Genomic DNA, 17,105 nt, shown 5'->3' with positions numbered 1-17,105 from the left:
CTCTAATGATGATGTAAAAATTCATCATAGAAATAAAACCTCAAACCATAACTCTTCAGATAACAATATCACAGATCAATAGTCTCAAGCTTAAGAATCAATGAGTAAACAAGGTATTTCTAAGGACAAAAAGGAAAAACGTATTCTCGTCCAGCTAGTTATTCAACAGGAAGGACTTTATCACACAATATTACTATAAGAACCTGAGCTATCTCACTTTTCTAAAAGGATACATGATAATATTCTTTTATCATTTTAATGTATGTACCAAAATTTAGTCAATACAGTTTTTTGTTAAATTCTTAGTAAAATTTACAATAAAGCTATTTTTCACCATTCTTTTATCCTTACTTGTGTAAATTATTTGTAGAATGACTTAATAGTATTATAACCACAGAAATAATGATAAAATGTAACTAAATATTTTTAAAATAATAATAAAGCAAAGAGAGTCCACCAGATGGTGATGACTATATATGGAAAGCAAATGCAAGAATCCTAAAAAGCAGCTAATTCAATCCATTACCTTAAACATAAATGTATCGCAGTACGAATACAGCCTGGCGTGGTAGGAATATTGTGGTGGCTGATTTAATCATTAGAAATCCCCCTAAAAACAAGTACTGCGGGATGAGTTAGCTGGGATGGCCACTGGTTTTCCTCATTCTCTGTTTTGCTTTTGGACAGTCCTTTTGTTCCTTGCTACTACTACTATACTGTACATCTCCTCAAAGCACTCTTCGGTCAACAAAATGACAGTGACAGTTATTGTCCATCTCAACCAAGAACTGAACAAGAGGAAGCAACAGCAAAAGAGATTTAACTTAGCTACGCCTTGAGAAGTTACTTAGAAGATATCGTCACTTTTTTTTAAACACGATTAAAAAATTCTAGGCTTTGAACAATTTAGAAATAATCCTGCCTGAAAATAGAGAATAAATTGTATGCTCATCATGGCTCCTTCAGCTCTAATCCTAAGGGAACAGAACCACTAAGGACAAACTATCAAAGTGACTTTATATCACAAAATTATTAAAACAGAATAAGCAATTATCAGATTATGGCACTGTTATACTTTTAGAATGTAATGAAAAGTCTAATTCAGGACAATAATATTGGCCTCTGCCAAATGCGCAATCTGAGTGGAGCAGGAAACGCCCCCAGCACTGTCTGACTGTAGCTAGGATCCAGCAATCTTACCTTCCAACATGCTAAAATAGGCGCCCAGTTTATCAACTCTGGCAACGTATTGTTTGCAACATCTGTTCAGGTTATATTTAGACATCTTTAATTTTGAAAATCATGGGAATATCTGCTTCTGGTAAGGGCCAAGTAGTTCCTAAGAGATCGACCCTCCTGGAGAAAACTAAACTCTGGACAGAACATTTGTAAAACCAGTTACCTAAAGGAGGAACCCTGGTGGCACAGTGGTTAAGAGCTCAGCTGCTAACCAAAAGGTCAGCAGTCCAAATCCACCAGCTGCTCCTTGAAAACCCTATGGGGCAGTTCTACTCTGTCCTACAGGGTTCCAATGAGTCAGAATCAACTCGACGGCAACGGGTTTGGGTTTTTACCTAAAGGAATTGAAGAACAACCAAAAGTTGGGAGATACTCAAGGTGGGGTCTATACTTGGCAGAAGGTAGGGGCACTGACCAAAAGCAGGTCACCTTCAGTGGCCTCCGCAGCCAAAATGCAGAAATACTCAGTCTTTCTGGATTAAAGAGCCAGAGGACAGAGTACAGGGCCACCACGGCAGCTGAAAAGGGAAAACTCTGGAAAAACGTGAGCCAGAGGGGGTATAAATTCTACCCAAATCTCTGACTGCCCTGAACTATATACATGAATGAAATAAACTACAAATGAGCTGTGGCTAAAAGAACAGAACAGACATTCCTTATGCAGAGAAGGTAAAAGTTGAGAGTCTGGGTCCAATCAAGGTAATTCCTCACTTAAGAACAAACAAACAAAAACACTCTTTGGAGGAATTTAACAGAGCCCTGAGTCTCTACACATAATTAACAATGCCCAAGGACCAACAGAAATTTATTAGATAATATGAAGAAACAAGAAAACATGGCCCATACTCAAGAAAAAGGCAGTCAGTAGAGACCGGCCCCAAAACAACCCAGCGGTTAGGATTTGCAGAGAATTTTAAAGCAGCTATAATACTATGTGCAAAGGTATAAGGAAAAATATATTTGTAATAAATGGAAAAAAAAAAGGAAATCTCAATAAGGAACAGAAATCATAAAAAAAAAATGAAAAGTCTAGTACTGAAAAATACAATACCTCAAAAAAATTCAAGTGGGCTTAACAACAGATAGTAGATGAAGAAAAATGAGTGAAACTGAAGATAGATCAATAAAAATTATCCAACGTGAAGAACAGGGGAAAAAAGATGAAAAATAAATGAATAAGCAAAGCCTCAGAGACTTCTGGAACAATACCGAAAGGTCTAACACATATGTACGTGGATTACACAGACACAGAGAAAAGAGCACGTCTTACTTCACAAAGAGCAAACAAGAAGAAACAAACGTCCGTCTTACAGGTTAGCATCTATCATTAGCAGTTCTGAAGAATGAAGACAAGCAGTCTTTCCAAGTGAGTTCCAAACTTAAACTGGAAATGTAATCTGTATTAGGATGGCTTTTACTAAGAGCCCCTTAAGGACTTCCAGCTAGCCAGGAATTAACCAATTCTTTTGTACGTTAATGCCTCTGGCTCCTCAGGTTAGCAACGTCTAGTGGTACAGCTGAATCGACCACTGGATACAAATACAACAACTTGTAAGGGAAACAGTAATGCCTTCAGGAAAAATTCTGAGCAGTATTCTGAAGAATCCAACAATCAGACAATAACAACACAACGAAAGGGACCTGTCAAAGTTACACAAAGATGGCTACCCTCTTTCCTGATCTGTGACATAAGACACAAATTTCAAATCTTAACTGGTTCATTACAACCCCATATATATATATGATAGAGATTTTAAATATTAGTGTTCAATACTCTTGATATTTCATAAAGGAAGAAAAAATATTATTAATGCAAACTAACTGAAAGGAAGAGGAAAGGGTCTGTGTGAATTACTGAAGATTTCTGAATTACAGAGCTATTGCTTTTTTTTTTTTTTTTTTAAATATAATCAGTTGAATGATTAATACCAAGCACTAGAAAAGGACATAATTTTTTGTAAAGGGTTAGCAAAAACGACGGAAACCCTCCATGAGATGGACTGACACAGTAACCGCAACAACAGGCTGAAATACACCAGCAATTGTGAGGATGGCAAGGACCCGCAACGTTCTGTTCTGTTATAAATAAGTCACTATGAGTCGGATGAGTCTCTTCTCAAAGCCGATGGCGTTCAAGTCTGAAACAACCTTAGATGTCCCCTAACCTTCACTCTTTCCTTCTAATGTTTAGCAAACAGAGGGAAGAATATTAAAAATTGCAAGTGTTCACAGGAGTCTAGAATCTAAAGACATTCAATTTTCTGTCACTCCTTTAACTCCCATTTTATAGAGACTAGGAGAAAAAAGTAAAAAGTATTATCTGAATAAACACAAAAAAAAAGTACGGTGAAAAAGTACTGTGGAGAGGTTCTAAAGTCATTCTGCAAGGCAAAATTCACGTTTGGTCACAATTACTCTTGAAAAAAATATCCTAAAATATCCTTAACTCACCTTTAAGTTCCTGGGACCTAGGCCCTTAGAATTTCACAAATGAATAAAATAATTTTTACTCTTTGCATTTCAGCTGTAATTTCCCTTTCTCTGGGAATAAACAAATTTCTCTTTTTCTTTCTGCCAAATCTGTACAGTTGAATTCATGTACATTGAACAAATGATGAGATACCACCGTGGTACTACCATCCCTCGGAAGAATAAAGAACTTTTAGAACAGTAAAAAAAATTCCAATTATCTACAAAGGACATAATTACAACACAGGAAGGAAAGAAAGGTTACCTTGACAGCTTTGTGGGAATTGGGCAGTCCTTCCTCTATGTCTTCTAGAAGAATCCCTCCTAAGCCTCGCTGGTCATGCTTATCTAAGAGCCTGAGTAGGGCCTTCTTATCTTTCAAGTTGTACTTGGGCTTGAAGGCATATTTTCCATCTATTACTTCAATTTTGGGATTGTTGACTAGTGCCTGTAACATTGACGCAATTTGGATACATTAACAAAAGGAAAACTTCATACGTATGTTCTTAAATTCTACTAATTATTTAAAAATATAATACTAACCAATATAGTAGCAGATTAAAATATCTTGTGAATACCAACTACTGACCGATCTAAAAACCGGACAGCATCCCAGAACCGTGGATTGGGATGAGCACAGTGCTGCCTTCCTATAAAAGAAGCTGTATACTATTTACGTAAATTATCTGGATGAGAAATAAACCATTTTGTGGCAACTGCTCTGAAGAAAGCTACACCCACATCCTTTTGGAGGACAAAAGGGGCATGAATAAATAAAATACCCAATAACATCAATAAACAAAGTGAACTTGGTATTGCCTACCCCATCTTCAAGGAGACTTTATCACATGTAGACATTACAAGGTGAGAAACATTACCCCGGGATGAATAAATCAATAGTCTTCACCACCTGGTGTAGGAGAGAGATGTGGCAGTCTGCTTCCATTAAGATGGCAGCCTTGGAAACCCTATGGGGCAGTTCTACTCTGTTCTATAGGGTCACGATGAGTCAGAATCGCCTCGGTGGCACACAATAACAACAGCACGTGGTATCAACTGGCACTAGCAGCTATGGAAAGAACCGAACAGGACCAGGCCAGTGCATCAAAGAGCTTTACCTATCATGTCAGTTTGAGAATGAAACTGAGTAGGAACGCAGGGATTACTGATTATAATTATGTCCCTAGCTAGTCCTGCTGCACAGCTAATACCAGAAGGAAGGCTCTTCAAAAAAGAGCAACCCTATTTATTTTCTTCTGAGCTGCCAGCCTGTCCCTGAAAGGAAGAAGAGAAGACACACAGAAAGAAAAGAGAAGGAAGAAGAAAATGGTAATAAAAATAATCTACAACTAATGTTGGTAATCTATGAAATTCTAAAATTAGGTAAATCAGCAGAATTTAAATGTGGATTAGCATTATCTCTGTATCACCAATATAATGAGCTACGAAGTGATTAACTGGCTCATTCCTTTAATTATGAAAACCAACAAGTAGATTTTGCTTGGTAAAATAAATGAACTGAATTATATTTGGGAAAATTTCTATTTGGTCTTTAAAAATCTAGCAGCAGTCCTAGAAAAGTATTCTTCTTGGTTCTCATTTCATATTTAAACTCAAGATAGGCAAATATCTGAATTTTTTAAATGCTATTAATTTCCAAATCAGCATGGTCAATGATGGTGTTAGAGTTTCTTTTTCTCCAATGTTGTTCGCTCATGACTGTCTTTCCCGATAATCTGCAACAGGCAGTAACTTCACCATCAGGCCAAAGTGGAAGTGGGAGTGCAGCAGGATCCCCTGCTATCCCTGGGGTACTTCATGCTCTAACAAGATCCCCTGTTATCCCTGGGGTACTTCATGCTCTAACAAGATCCCCTGCTATCCCTGGGGTACTTCATGCTCTAACAAGATCCCCTGCTATCCCTACGGTACTTCGTGCTCTAACAAGATCCCCTGCTATCACTATCACACTTCATGCTCTAACAAGATCCCCTGCTATCCCTGGGGTACTTCGTGCTCTAACAAGATCCCCTGCTATCCCTGGGGTACTTCGTGCTCTAACAAGATCCCCTGCTATCCCTGGGGTACTTCGTGCTCTAACAAGATCCCCTGCTATCCCTGGGGTACTTCGTGCTCTAACAAGATCCCCTGCTATCCCTGGGGTACTTCGTGCTCTAACAAGATCCCCTGCTATCCCTGGGGTACTTCGTGCTCTAACAAGATCCCCTGCTATCCCTGGGGTACTTCGTGCTCTAACAAGATCCCCTGCTATCCCTGGGGTACTTCGTGCTCTAACAAGATCCCCTGCTATCCCTGGGGTACTTCGTGCTCTAACAAGATCCCCTGCTATCCCTGGGGTACTTCATGCTCTAACAAGATCCCCTGCTATCCCTGGGGTACTTCATGCTCTAACAAGATCCCCTGCTATCACTATCGCACTTCATGCTCTAAATGTCTTCACACATGTATGAAAACAATACTTTTACAAGCATGTAAATTACAAACGTAGTTATTCAAAATAAGCATCAATTAAATTCCATAAAAACCATTATGTGGAATTGGTACACTGACTGAATTCTTTATCATTTTCATCCTAAAGCCTTAACTTAAACTTTTTTTTAAATAAAGACACATAAAATTATATAAAACCAACAAATCAAACAATCTTGTAAGCATGTATTCTTAAAAAGCAAAAATAAAGACCCTACACCACTTCTTTCAGGAAAAACAATCGTTATCAGATTTCAGTATATTAAAAACCTTCTGCTTACAGCAAAGATCTGGTGGTAATCAAGCCATTCTTACCTCGGTCATTAGCCATTGTTTCTGCTTGAGTCCAATATCTAGATGTTGTGTTTCATCCAAAATTTCCTCTAAAGTCAGAGGGTGTGTATCTCCTTGCTGATGCCGTGTCTATGGAGGAAGAAATCATAATGAGAAGACAGTTTTAAAATGCTCGCTACATTAAATAACAGTTACACTCACATGAATCTGTTCAAGAATGTAGAACATGTGTTGTTTGAGGTGGTACAATGATGATGATGAATGTCGAACCAGGTTCAAACACTTGGTTCTTTAAGATCAAATGATAAACTGGGAAAAAATATTTGCAAGTCATATCACAAAGAGCTCATCTTCCTAATATTTCAAAAGCTGCAAAAACCTAAAAGTAGCCCAAAGGTACAGACAGACCACAGAAAAAGAAATGCCAATGACCTTAAACATATGAAAAGATACTCAATTTGCACTAAGATATTTCTCACCTATTAGACTGGCAAAAATTCAAATGTTTGACACTTGTATTGGTGAGGCTGTAAGGGAACAGGCCCTCTCACACACTCCTGGTAAGAATACAAAAAGGTATGATCACTAGGGAGAGCAATTTGGCAATATAAATGTATTTGCCTTCTGACCCAGCAATCCTGTTTCAAGGAATGTATGCTATATATATATACATATATATATATGTATATATATATATATATACACACACACACACACACACACCCCAGCACAAAAAGGAAAACTGACTTATTTATAAGGTCACTGCAGCACTGTTTGTCATGGCAAAACACTAAAAACTGAAAGGCTGAAACAACTAAATAACTGGACCAATAAGCAACATGATAAATGGAGAAAAGACTAGAGTTGTCAAGGATTTCACTTTACTTGGATCCACAGTTAACACCCATGGAAGCAGCAGTCAAGAAATCAAAAGATGCATCGCGCTGGGCAAATCTGCTGCAAAAGACCTCTTTAAAGTATTGAAAAGCAAAGATGTCACCTTGAAGACGAAGGTGCGCCTGATCCAAGCCCTGGTATTTTCAATTGCATCATATGCATGCAAAAGCTTGACAATGAATAAAGAAGACAGAAGATTTGGCACCTTTGAACTGCGGTGCTGGTGAAGAATATCGAATGTACCATGGACTGCCAAAAGAACGAACAAATCTGTCTTGGAAGAAGTACAACCAGAATGCTCCTTAGAAGCAAGGATGGGGAGACAGCATCTTACATATTTTGGACATGTTGTCTGGAGGGAACAGTCTCTGAAGAAGGACATTATGCCTGGTAAAGTACAGGGTCAACAAAAAAGAGGAAGACCCTCAAAGAGATGGACTGACACAGTGGCTGCAACTATGGGCTCAAACGTAACAATGATTGCGGACATGGTGCAGAACCAGGCAGCGTTTCATTCTGTGGTACATCAGGTCGCTATGAGTCAGAACTGACTCGACAGCACCTAACAACAACAATGACAAACTGCGGCACATCCATGCTACTATTCAGATTGTTTAAAAAGAACGTAAGATGTTCTCTATGTGCTAATCTGGAAAAAACTCCACGATAAATTTTTGTTAAATTTAAAAAAGATACGCAGCCTTGTACAAGAACATATTGTATTTTGTTTCTTTTCTGTATAATGAGCAACTGGGAACAGTCACAGGATATAAAGAATAAAAGAAGTTTCCACAGGAGGCAGGGCAGGGGAGAAAATTAGTAGGATTAGAGGTGAGACCAAGACTCCTTGATTCATCTCTTTTTATACCAAAAGCTATATTACTTGTTCAAAACAAAGTAACTTTTAAAAAACAGGAAAAATTCCAGGCTCCTCACTCCATCACTTGGTCAAGTAACTGAACCTCTGTGGGCTTTCGTCGGTCCCCTATAAAACCAGATTATTTCTCAAAGACTATGTCTGGGAAGCAGATAAAGACATAAAACCTGACCTGTAACACATATGAACCTTTACTGACCATTTGCTATTAATTCATTCCAATACTTAGCAGCTACTCCTACGTGCAGAAACACTGCGATGAGACATACAATGAAAGGCAAACTCTTCTGCCTTCCCAGAGCTTCCAACACAGAGGACAGAATAAAACATACGCATGTGAAAGTTATGTAGACCATTATCTGGCAGACGATACAGTCAGAGGGGATGAAAGAGGGAGCTGGCTGTGGGCAGAACTATGAAGAATGACAAAAATAGAGAAAAGGGAAGGAGGGGCAGCTGCAGTATAGACAGTACCAAACCAAAAACACCAAACCCGTTGCCATCGAGTGGATTCTGACTCACAGCGACCTTATAGGACAGAGCAGAACTGCCCCATAGGGTTTCTAAGGAGTGCCTGGTGGATTTGAACTGCCAACTTTTTGGGCAGCAGCCGTAGCTCTTAAGCACTACATCACCAGGGTTTCCCAGTACAGCACAGTGATCCCCAAAGTGGAGTGTACATACTCCAGGGGGTATACAAGTCGATCAATTTGGATGATTCCTTCAGAAGCTTTATTAAATTTTTAATCCAAAATTCCCGTTTAAAAATTAAGAGCTTTACTAATATGTAGACTGACTCCAGTGCCTCCCTTGGCCTCACATCGAGGACCACATTTCAGATGGTCACGTGCGTGGGTAACCCGAGGAAGAACGGGAAGCCCCAGCACACAGGGACTGACGGGGTGGCCTCGCTTCAGCCCTTCACTTTCAGCACTCTGCAACCAACTGCAGATACGCACCATAAGACACAGCACTGCGGGGAATTTTATTTTTTTTTAAAAGATACTTAAAATGTAGAGATCTTTATGATACTTTTATAGAGCTATAAGGAATGACCACTTACAGCTGAATTACACATTTCTGTTTACAAAAAGGCAAATGTTTCAAATCTGCTACCTTTTTCTGTGACTACAAGAGGCTATTCACAGTTTTCCACCTAACAATTATTTTTAAAATCATTATAATAAACAATCTGTTCCTTCGGAATAAAAGCAGCATTTTAAAAATGTGTGAAAGGAACAAAGTAACGGTTTCTGAAGGAAATCCATGCTGTGATTTTGAAAAAGAATGTTTTGGAAATGTTTCCATCATTATGTTACCTTCAGAAGTGAAAAACATGTAAAAATATAAACTTTCATGTCTGCACATCTTAAAGGTTTTAGAAACAACTTGCTAACCTTTAAGAAAATCTTCCAAACAAAACCCTCTGTGAGTTTAAAATCAATTTGTCAAAAATATAAAAAAAACTGTTACCCTTCTTGACACATTTGCATGAACTGAGTGCTATAAGGAAAGATGGAAATTTATGAGCCACACTGCCTAACTGGTGAGGGGGGATTTAAAAAATCAATGTTATAATTTTATAATACCGTGACTGACTGAATGGCTCCCTCAAAGATGTTCACCTCGAAATCCCCAAAACCTGTGGCTTAACGTGGCAAAAGAACTTTTTTTGCTGACGTGATTAAGCTGAGGACACGAGGCGGAGAGGTTATCGTGCCTTATCCAAGTAGACCCACGTAACCACAAGGATCCTCGTAAGAGGGAGGCACAGTGCGGAGTAGAAGATGTGAGGATGAAGGAAGCTGGAGTAATGTGATGAAGGGACCATGAGCCAAGGAATGCAGGAGGCCTCCTGAGGGTAAAAAACAAAAGGAAACAGATTCTCCCCTTCAGCGCCACCAGAAGGAAGGAGCCCTGCCTACACCTTAACTTGAGCTCAGTGAGAATGGTTTTGAATTTCTGACTTCACATATGTAAGATGGTGAGTTTGTGCTGTTTTAAGCCACTAAGTTTGTGGTAATTTGTTACAGCAGCAAGACAAGACTAATACATGTACTTTCTTCCCTTTATATCCATAAACCATTGTGAGGATGTTTACACCTACGGCAGTAATTAAAACCAAGGATTCAAATAAACTAAACTTAAAACCAGACCTCCAGATCACTTTATAAGAAAAGCTTAAATGGAGATTTTCAGACATGATGACACGTGTCCAATCATACCGCCTTCAGTCAACACTTTATGCTGTTAAAAAATAATTTTAAGTGTGTATTTTGCTTTTTATCCCAACCTTTTTAATTTCTATTTTTGTACAAGTTTATAACATAAACAATGTCCAGGGAAACCTGTGAGTGCTGAAACTCGACAGGGTTCCCTGGTTTTTCTGGGTCTCACAAGTTTTCCACCTTTGACAGGGTGCAGTCTTAACACTTCTCTATCGCTCTATCTGGAAACACTGGTGGCGTAGTGGTTAAGTGCTACGGCTGTTAACCAAGAGGTAGGCAGTTCAAATCTGCCAGGCGCTCCTTGGAAGCTCTACAGGGCAGTTCTACTCTGTCCTATAGGGTCGCTATGAGTCAGAATCGACTCGACAGCAGTGGGTTTTTAGTGGGTATCACTCTATCTGTTGGGTAGCTATCAGTCAGAATCAACTGGATGGCACCTAACAACAATAACATCGCTCTCTATTAGTGGAAAATATTTGAGTTTTCCCTTCTCTGACAGGTTTCTGCCTTATACAAGTTCCAGCTTTTGCGGGTTTTACTGTATCAGTACAGTAGTACGATATAAAGAATCAGCTAAAAAAAATTAATATGGTGGTCAACCAAGGAAAGGTAAAGATCAGTGCAATAGATTTTTGGATATATGAATCTGGAAGGGTAGTTTACTTATCTAAAGACAGTCAGGGGAATTCTTTCAAAATAAGTATTCCATTACTGCTTCTTATCAATTTCATCTATTTTCCTTTGTTTCCTTCACATTAAAAACTTTGTCCCAATTATAATCAAATATAAAGGATCCCTAGTGGCACAATGGTGAAGTGGTCAGCTGCTAACCAAAAGGTTAGCTGTTCAAGCCCACCCAGCACCTCCACAGGAGAAAGGCCTGGTAGTCTGCTCTCATAAAAGATTACAGCCTAGAAAACCCTATAGGACAGTTCTACTCTGTCACATGGGGTTACTATGAGTCGAAATCAACTCGAGGGCACCTAACAACATAATCAAGTAAAAAATAATCAAAAGACCAAGTTAATCTGAAAAATAGGCAAATAAGAATGAATACAAGAAATATAAAATAAAAAAGCACTAGCCCTATCTTTGCTATTAATTACTGCTTTTAAATTTAAAATAAATGGGGTTTTTGGAATCAGAATAAGCTCAAAGGTAAAGGAAGACTCAAATGTACAAAAGCCTGTTTTCACTGTGCTATGTAATCAGAAAAGCCAAAAATACAGCTATCAAATTGTCAAATGAAAAACTATTACAATAAAATATGAGTGAGCAGCAATAAAAGAGCAACATATATGTCAGAAACTCAAAATCACTTATTTCTTGCTCTTAGATCAGGAGTTAAAAAAATAAAATGAAAAGTGGAAGAGTGCTTATTTGCTGCTGTTATTAGCTGATTTCAAGCTGGCTCCCACTCATGGCGACCTTAAGTCCAGCACCATCTTCATGACTACTGGGGTATGTTTAAGCCCATTCCATTGTCACGGCTACTGTGTCAATCCACCTCATTGAGGGTTTTTCTCATTTTCACTGACCCTCTACTTTACCAAACATGATGTCCTTTTCTAGGGACCGGTCTTTCCTGATGATGCATCCAAAGTAAGAGAGCCAAAATCCCACCACCTTTACTTCTAGGGGGCATTTTGGTTGTGCTTCTTCTAAGACTGATGCGCCCATTCCTCTGGCAGTCCACGGTACATTCAATGCGACTACAACCTACTCTCAAACTAAAGACTACTTAATTTTCAGTGAACATATTAAATATCTTTGTTAAATTTATTCCTAGTTATTGGATGATTTTTGGTAAATTGCCTTTGGTATTCTTTCCTTATAAATTTACAGAACCTGATTTTTTTCATTTTGACCTGGTATCTAATGGTCATACTAAATTTACTTACTAAATAGTTTACAGATTCTTTGGGCTTTCCTATGTACTATGCCATGTGCAGTTTTACTTTTTCTTTTTCAATTTTTATCCATTTTTTTCTTGCCTTACTACAGTAGGTAGGACTTTCAGTATAATACAGAGAAAGAGTTGTGAGAATTGGATACTCCTGTCTTTTTCCTGACCTCATGAGAAAGTATACAGGATCTCATGATAAGTATGGTGCAGTGGTTAAGTGCTTGGCTGCTGACCGAAAGGTCGGCGGTCTGAACTCACCAGCCGCTCTATGGTGAGCCTTTGGCAAAAGAACTGCTGGTAACAAAGGGCAGAACACACTTTAATGTGGTATCCTCTTTTCTGGAAACAAAAAGTCTGTCTCGGAGGAACCTCTGGCATCTACACTGCTGTGTCCCATTGAAGGCTGGCTCAGTGAAAGGATTTGCCTCTCCTCGGAAATAAAAATCCTGATGTTATCACACGACACTGCTTCCTTCTGAGAGATACTAGGGTCAGAAACCCTTGGAAATGAAGTGTTCTCAAGGATGCTACAAAAACAATCTGCTTTATTAAACAAAGACCAGTTCACTTGAGCACACAAACCTCCTACTACACACACAAGTCCAGTGGCTTCACACGAGTTGTCACTACAACATTTAAACCTGAAAAGTAAATTACAGAAATACTTTCAAGAAAATGGTGGGCCATGCTTTACTGAGTGCTTTGAAGGTGAAGGATGACTGCAGAAGCTTTTTATCACATGAACCAGCTGAAAAAGTTTCTGAAAGGCCTTAGGAAAAAGATACTCTAACTTCAGTGACAAGACTTTTGGATTTCAAAGGAAAATCTCTGGAAAAATCAAGTAGCAAAAGGAAATCTTGTAATACCGTTTAGGCTTGAGAGTGAGAGAGGATATCAGCAAGTCTCATGTATCAAGAACTAAAACACAAAATTCAATAATATTTTCCCTCCGTTTCAACACAAATGTATGCCTAGGTGAAGAGCACTTGCTCTGACTCTTTTGCTCATCTGAGAACGAAACTTTGAGAAAAAAAGAACTTTGTAAATTGCAGTCTAATAACCTTACACTCAAGATGAAATTTACCATCTGCCCATGGACAAGTTCTAGATTTCTGTGAAAGAAGAATATCCTGTCATTCTTAAGAAAGCAATGAACATTTGTCTGCAGTTTTCAACTTCAGACATGTTTGATCAAGCTTCGTCTAGATTCAACAACATCAAGAGCAAAGACTGAGATTGTCTCATGTCAGTTGAAAATAAAATCTGTGTTTATCTCATGTTTGACCCAGAATTGAGTATTCATGCAGCAAAAAAAAAAAAAAAAACAAGCAGAGGTTTTATATTAAAGAAGTGAAATATCATTCTTTATTTCTAGTTTCAAAAACTGTGTATTTTTATGTATGAAGAAACAAAATACCAATTTAGTAATTTTGTTTTTTAACTGCTAAATATTTTAGCCTATATTTTTATTCATATTGCTTTGGCTTAGGGTTTTAAGTTAGCTTTCCTCAACACTGACAATATGTTTTCAAGTTATAAATAACAGAAATTTAAAAGCTTTATTTAAATCTAAACCTACCAAGCCTATCCTTAGAAAAATTAAATCTCATTTTGGCTTAAGCAAGGTATTTGACGGAAATGTATTATACTTGCTGGTGATTTTTTTTAAAAGCATGCAAAGGAAGGTGATTAATATCAAGAAAGGTAAACTAAGCCCAACTACTACCTAGCTGTGTTTTTGTTTGGCTGGAAGAAAAGGAAGGTTGGCTAGAAGACCACCTTCAGTTCGTAAACGGTCACAAAACGACATTAGCACACACAATTCCTTATTAGATTCCTGTACAGAAGTTAGTGGGAAGACCGTCAGGCCTACGTGGACAGGTTAACAAAAGCATCAAATTTTAAAAAAGAGAAAGAGAGGTCTATTTTACCAACACTGACTTGCATTAGAAATGATAAGCTTTCTGAGGAAGAGAAACTACAAAAGAACAACGGGCTAATATATTGGGCAAAATAAGTAAAATAAATACTAACAAAAAAATATCATTCTCTTCTCAAAAGAACACTGATAATTACTATTGGCTCATTATATCCACAATTTCCACCACTCATCTGTCGGACTGTCACACTGTGGTGGCTTGAGTGTTGCTGTGATGCTGGAAGCTATACCACCAGTATTTCAAATACCAGAAGGGTCACCCATGGTGAACAGGTTGCAGCAGGGCTTCCAGGCTAAGACAGACTGGGAAGAAGGGCCTGGTGATCTACTTCTGAAAGAACTGGCCAGTGAAAACCTTATGAATAGGAGGAAAACACTGTCTGATATAGTGTCAGAAGATGAGCCCCTCAAGCTGGAAGGCACTCAAAATATGACTGGGGAGGAACTGCCTCAAGTAGAGTCAATCTTAAAGACATGGATGGAGTCAAGCTCTCAGGACTGTCTTAGTCATCTAATGATGCTATAACAGAAATACCACAAATGGATGGCTTTAACAAAGAGAAATTTATTCTCTCACAGTCAAGTAGGATACAAGTACAAATTCAGGGCATCAGCTCCAGGGTAAGACTTTCATTCTTTAAGTGCTGGAGGAAGGTCCTTGTCATCCGTCTTTCCTTGGTCTGGGAGCATCTCAGCATAGGAAACTCATGACTGAAGGATGTATTCTGCTCCTGGCACTGCTTTCTTGGTGGTGTGAGGTTCCCCTGTCTCTCTGCTCCCACCTCTCTTTTATATCTCAAAAGAGACTAGCTTAAGACACTATCTAATCTTACAGATCTCATCAATATAACAGCCATTAATCCGTCTCATTACATCACAGTGATAGGACTTATAACACAAAGGAAAGTCATATCAGGTGACAAAATGATAAACAATCACACAGTACTGCGAATCATGACCCAGCCAAGTCCACAGACATTTTGGGGGGACACAATTCAATCCATGACAGGGACCTTCATTTGCTCATGCAGCACTACTCAAAATGAGAAGGAAAAGCTGCAAACATCCATAAATGACTGTGAAAGAATGAGGAATGTACAAAGAATGAATCAAAGAAAGCTGGAAGTTGCCAAAAACAAAACGGAATGCTTAAAGATCAAAGTCCTAGGCATTAAGGAGCTGAAATGGACTGGTATTGGCAATTTTAAATCAGACAATCATATGGCCTACTACACCAGAAATGACAAATTGAAGAGAACGGAGTCATATTCATCACCAAAAAGAGTATTTCAAGATCTGTCCTGAAATACATCACTGTCTAAGTCATACACCTACAAGGAAGACCAGTTAATATGACTATTATTCAAATTTGCATACCAACCACTAATGCCAAAGATGAAGAAACTCAAGATTTTTACCAACTTCAGCACTCTGAAATTGATCAAACATGCAATCAACGTGTACTGATAAATACTGATGACTGGAATGCGAAAGTTGGAAACAAAGAAGAAGGATCAGGAGCTGGAAAATATGGCCTTGGTGATAGAAACAACATCAGAGAATGCATAATACAATTTTACAAAACCAATGATGTATTCACTGGAAAAACCTTTTTTCAACAACATAAACTACGACTATACATTTTTTTTTTTTTTTTAATACATGTAGATGGAATACACAGGAATCAAATCAACTACATTTCTAAGAAGGGACAACAGAGAAATTCAATATCATCACTCAAAAAACAAGGCAAGGGGCTGTGGAACAGGACATCAATTGCTCATATGCAAGTTCAAGATGAAACTGAGCAAAACTAAAACAAGTCAATGAAGCCAAAGTACAACCTTGAGGATATCTCACCTGAATTCAGAGACCATTTGAAGAACAGATTTGACACACTGAACACTAACGACTGAAGACCAGGCGAGTTGTGGAATGACAGCAAGGACATCACACATGAAGAAAGCAAAATGTCATTAAAAAGAAAGAAAAGACCAAAATGGGTATCAGGAGAGACTGTGAAACCTGCTCTTGAACACAGAGTAGCTAAAGCAAAAAAAAAGATGAAATAAAAGAGTTGAACAGAAGACTTCAAAGGATGGCTCGTGAAGACAAAAGTATTACAATGAAATGTGCAAAGAACTGGAGTTAGAAAACCAAAAGAGAAGACCATGTTTGGCATTTCTTTAAGCTGAAATAACTGAAGAAAACACTCAAGCCTCGAGTTGCAATACTGAAGGACTCCATGGGCAAAACATTGAACAACACAGGAAGCATCAAAAGAAGATGGAAGGAATACACAGAGTCACTGTACCAAAAAGAACTGGTCAACGTTCAACCATTTCAGGGGATAGCATATGATCAAGAACCAATGGTAATGAAGGCAGAAGTCCAAGCTGCACTGAAGGAAACTGGTGAAAAATAAAGCTCCAAGAATTGACAGGATATCAAGTGAGATGTTTCAACAAACAGATGCAACACTGGAAGCTCTCATTCGTCTATGCCAAGAAATTTGGAAGACAGCTACCTGGCTAACCGACTGGAAGAGACCCATACTTGTGCCCATTCCAAAGAAAGGTAATCCAACAGACTGCAGAAATCATCAAACAATATCATTAATATCACACGTAAATAAAATCCTGCTGATGATCATTCAAAAATGGTTGCAGCTGGACATTGACATGGAACTGCCAGAAATTCAAGCCAAATTCAGAAGAGGATGTGGAATGAGGGACATCACTGCTGATGTCAGATGGATCTTGGCCA

At 38.4% G+C, this 17,105-nt stretch overlaps 1 protein-coding gene across 3 annotated transcripts in view; it reads right to left on the bottom strand.

Annotated features, from left to right (window-relative positions):
• The window catches only part of GTF2E2 (general transcription factor IIE subunit 2), an 81,329-nt gene that overhangs the window by 20,304 nt on the left and 43,920 nt on the right, over nucleotides 1-17,105 (bottom strand). For all 3 annotated transcript variants that reach the window (XM_049866745.1, XM_049866744.1, XM_049866742.1), the window contains 2 exons: nucleotides 6,514-6,621; nucleotides 3,974-4,156 (listed from right to left, as the gene is read on the bottom strand). In XM_049866745.1, coding sequence (XP_049722702.1) covers nucleotides 3,974-4,156; nucleotides 6,514-6,621 — 291 coding nt within the window. The remainder of the gene's footprint in view (nucleotides 1-3,973; nucleotides 4,157-6,513; nucleotides 6,622-17,105) is intronic.

The sequence above is a fragment of the Elephas maximus genome, chromosome 22 (assembly GCF_024166365.1).
Source record: "Elephas maximus indicus isolate mEleMax1 chromosome 22, mEleMax1 primary haplotype, whole genome shotgun sequence".
NCBI lineage: Eukaryota > Metazoa > Chordata > Mammalia > Proboscidea > Elephantidae > Elephas > Elephas maximus.
Note: the sequence above shows the minus strand (reverse complement) of the source record. Positions and strands in the feature narration are given on the sequence as shown.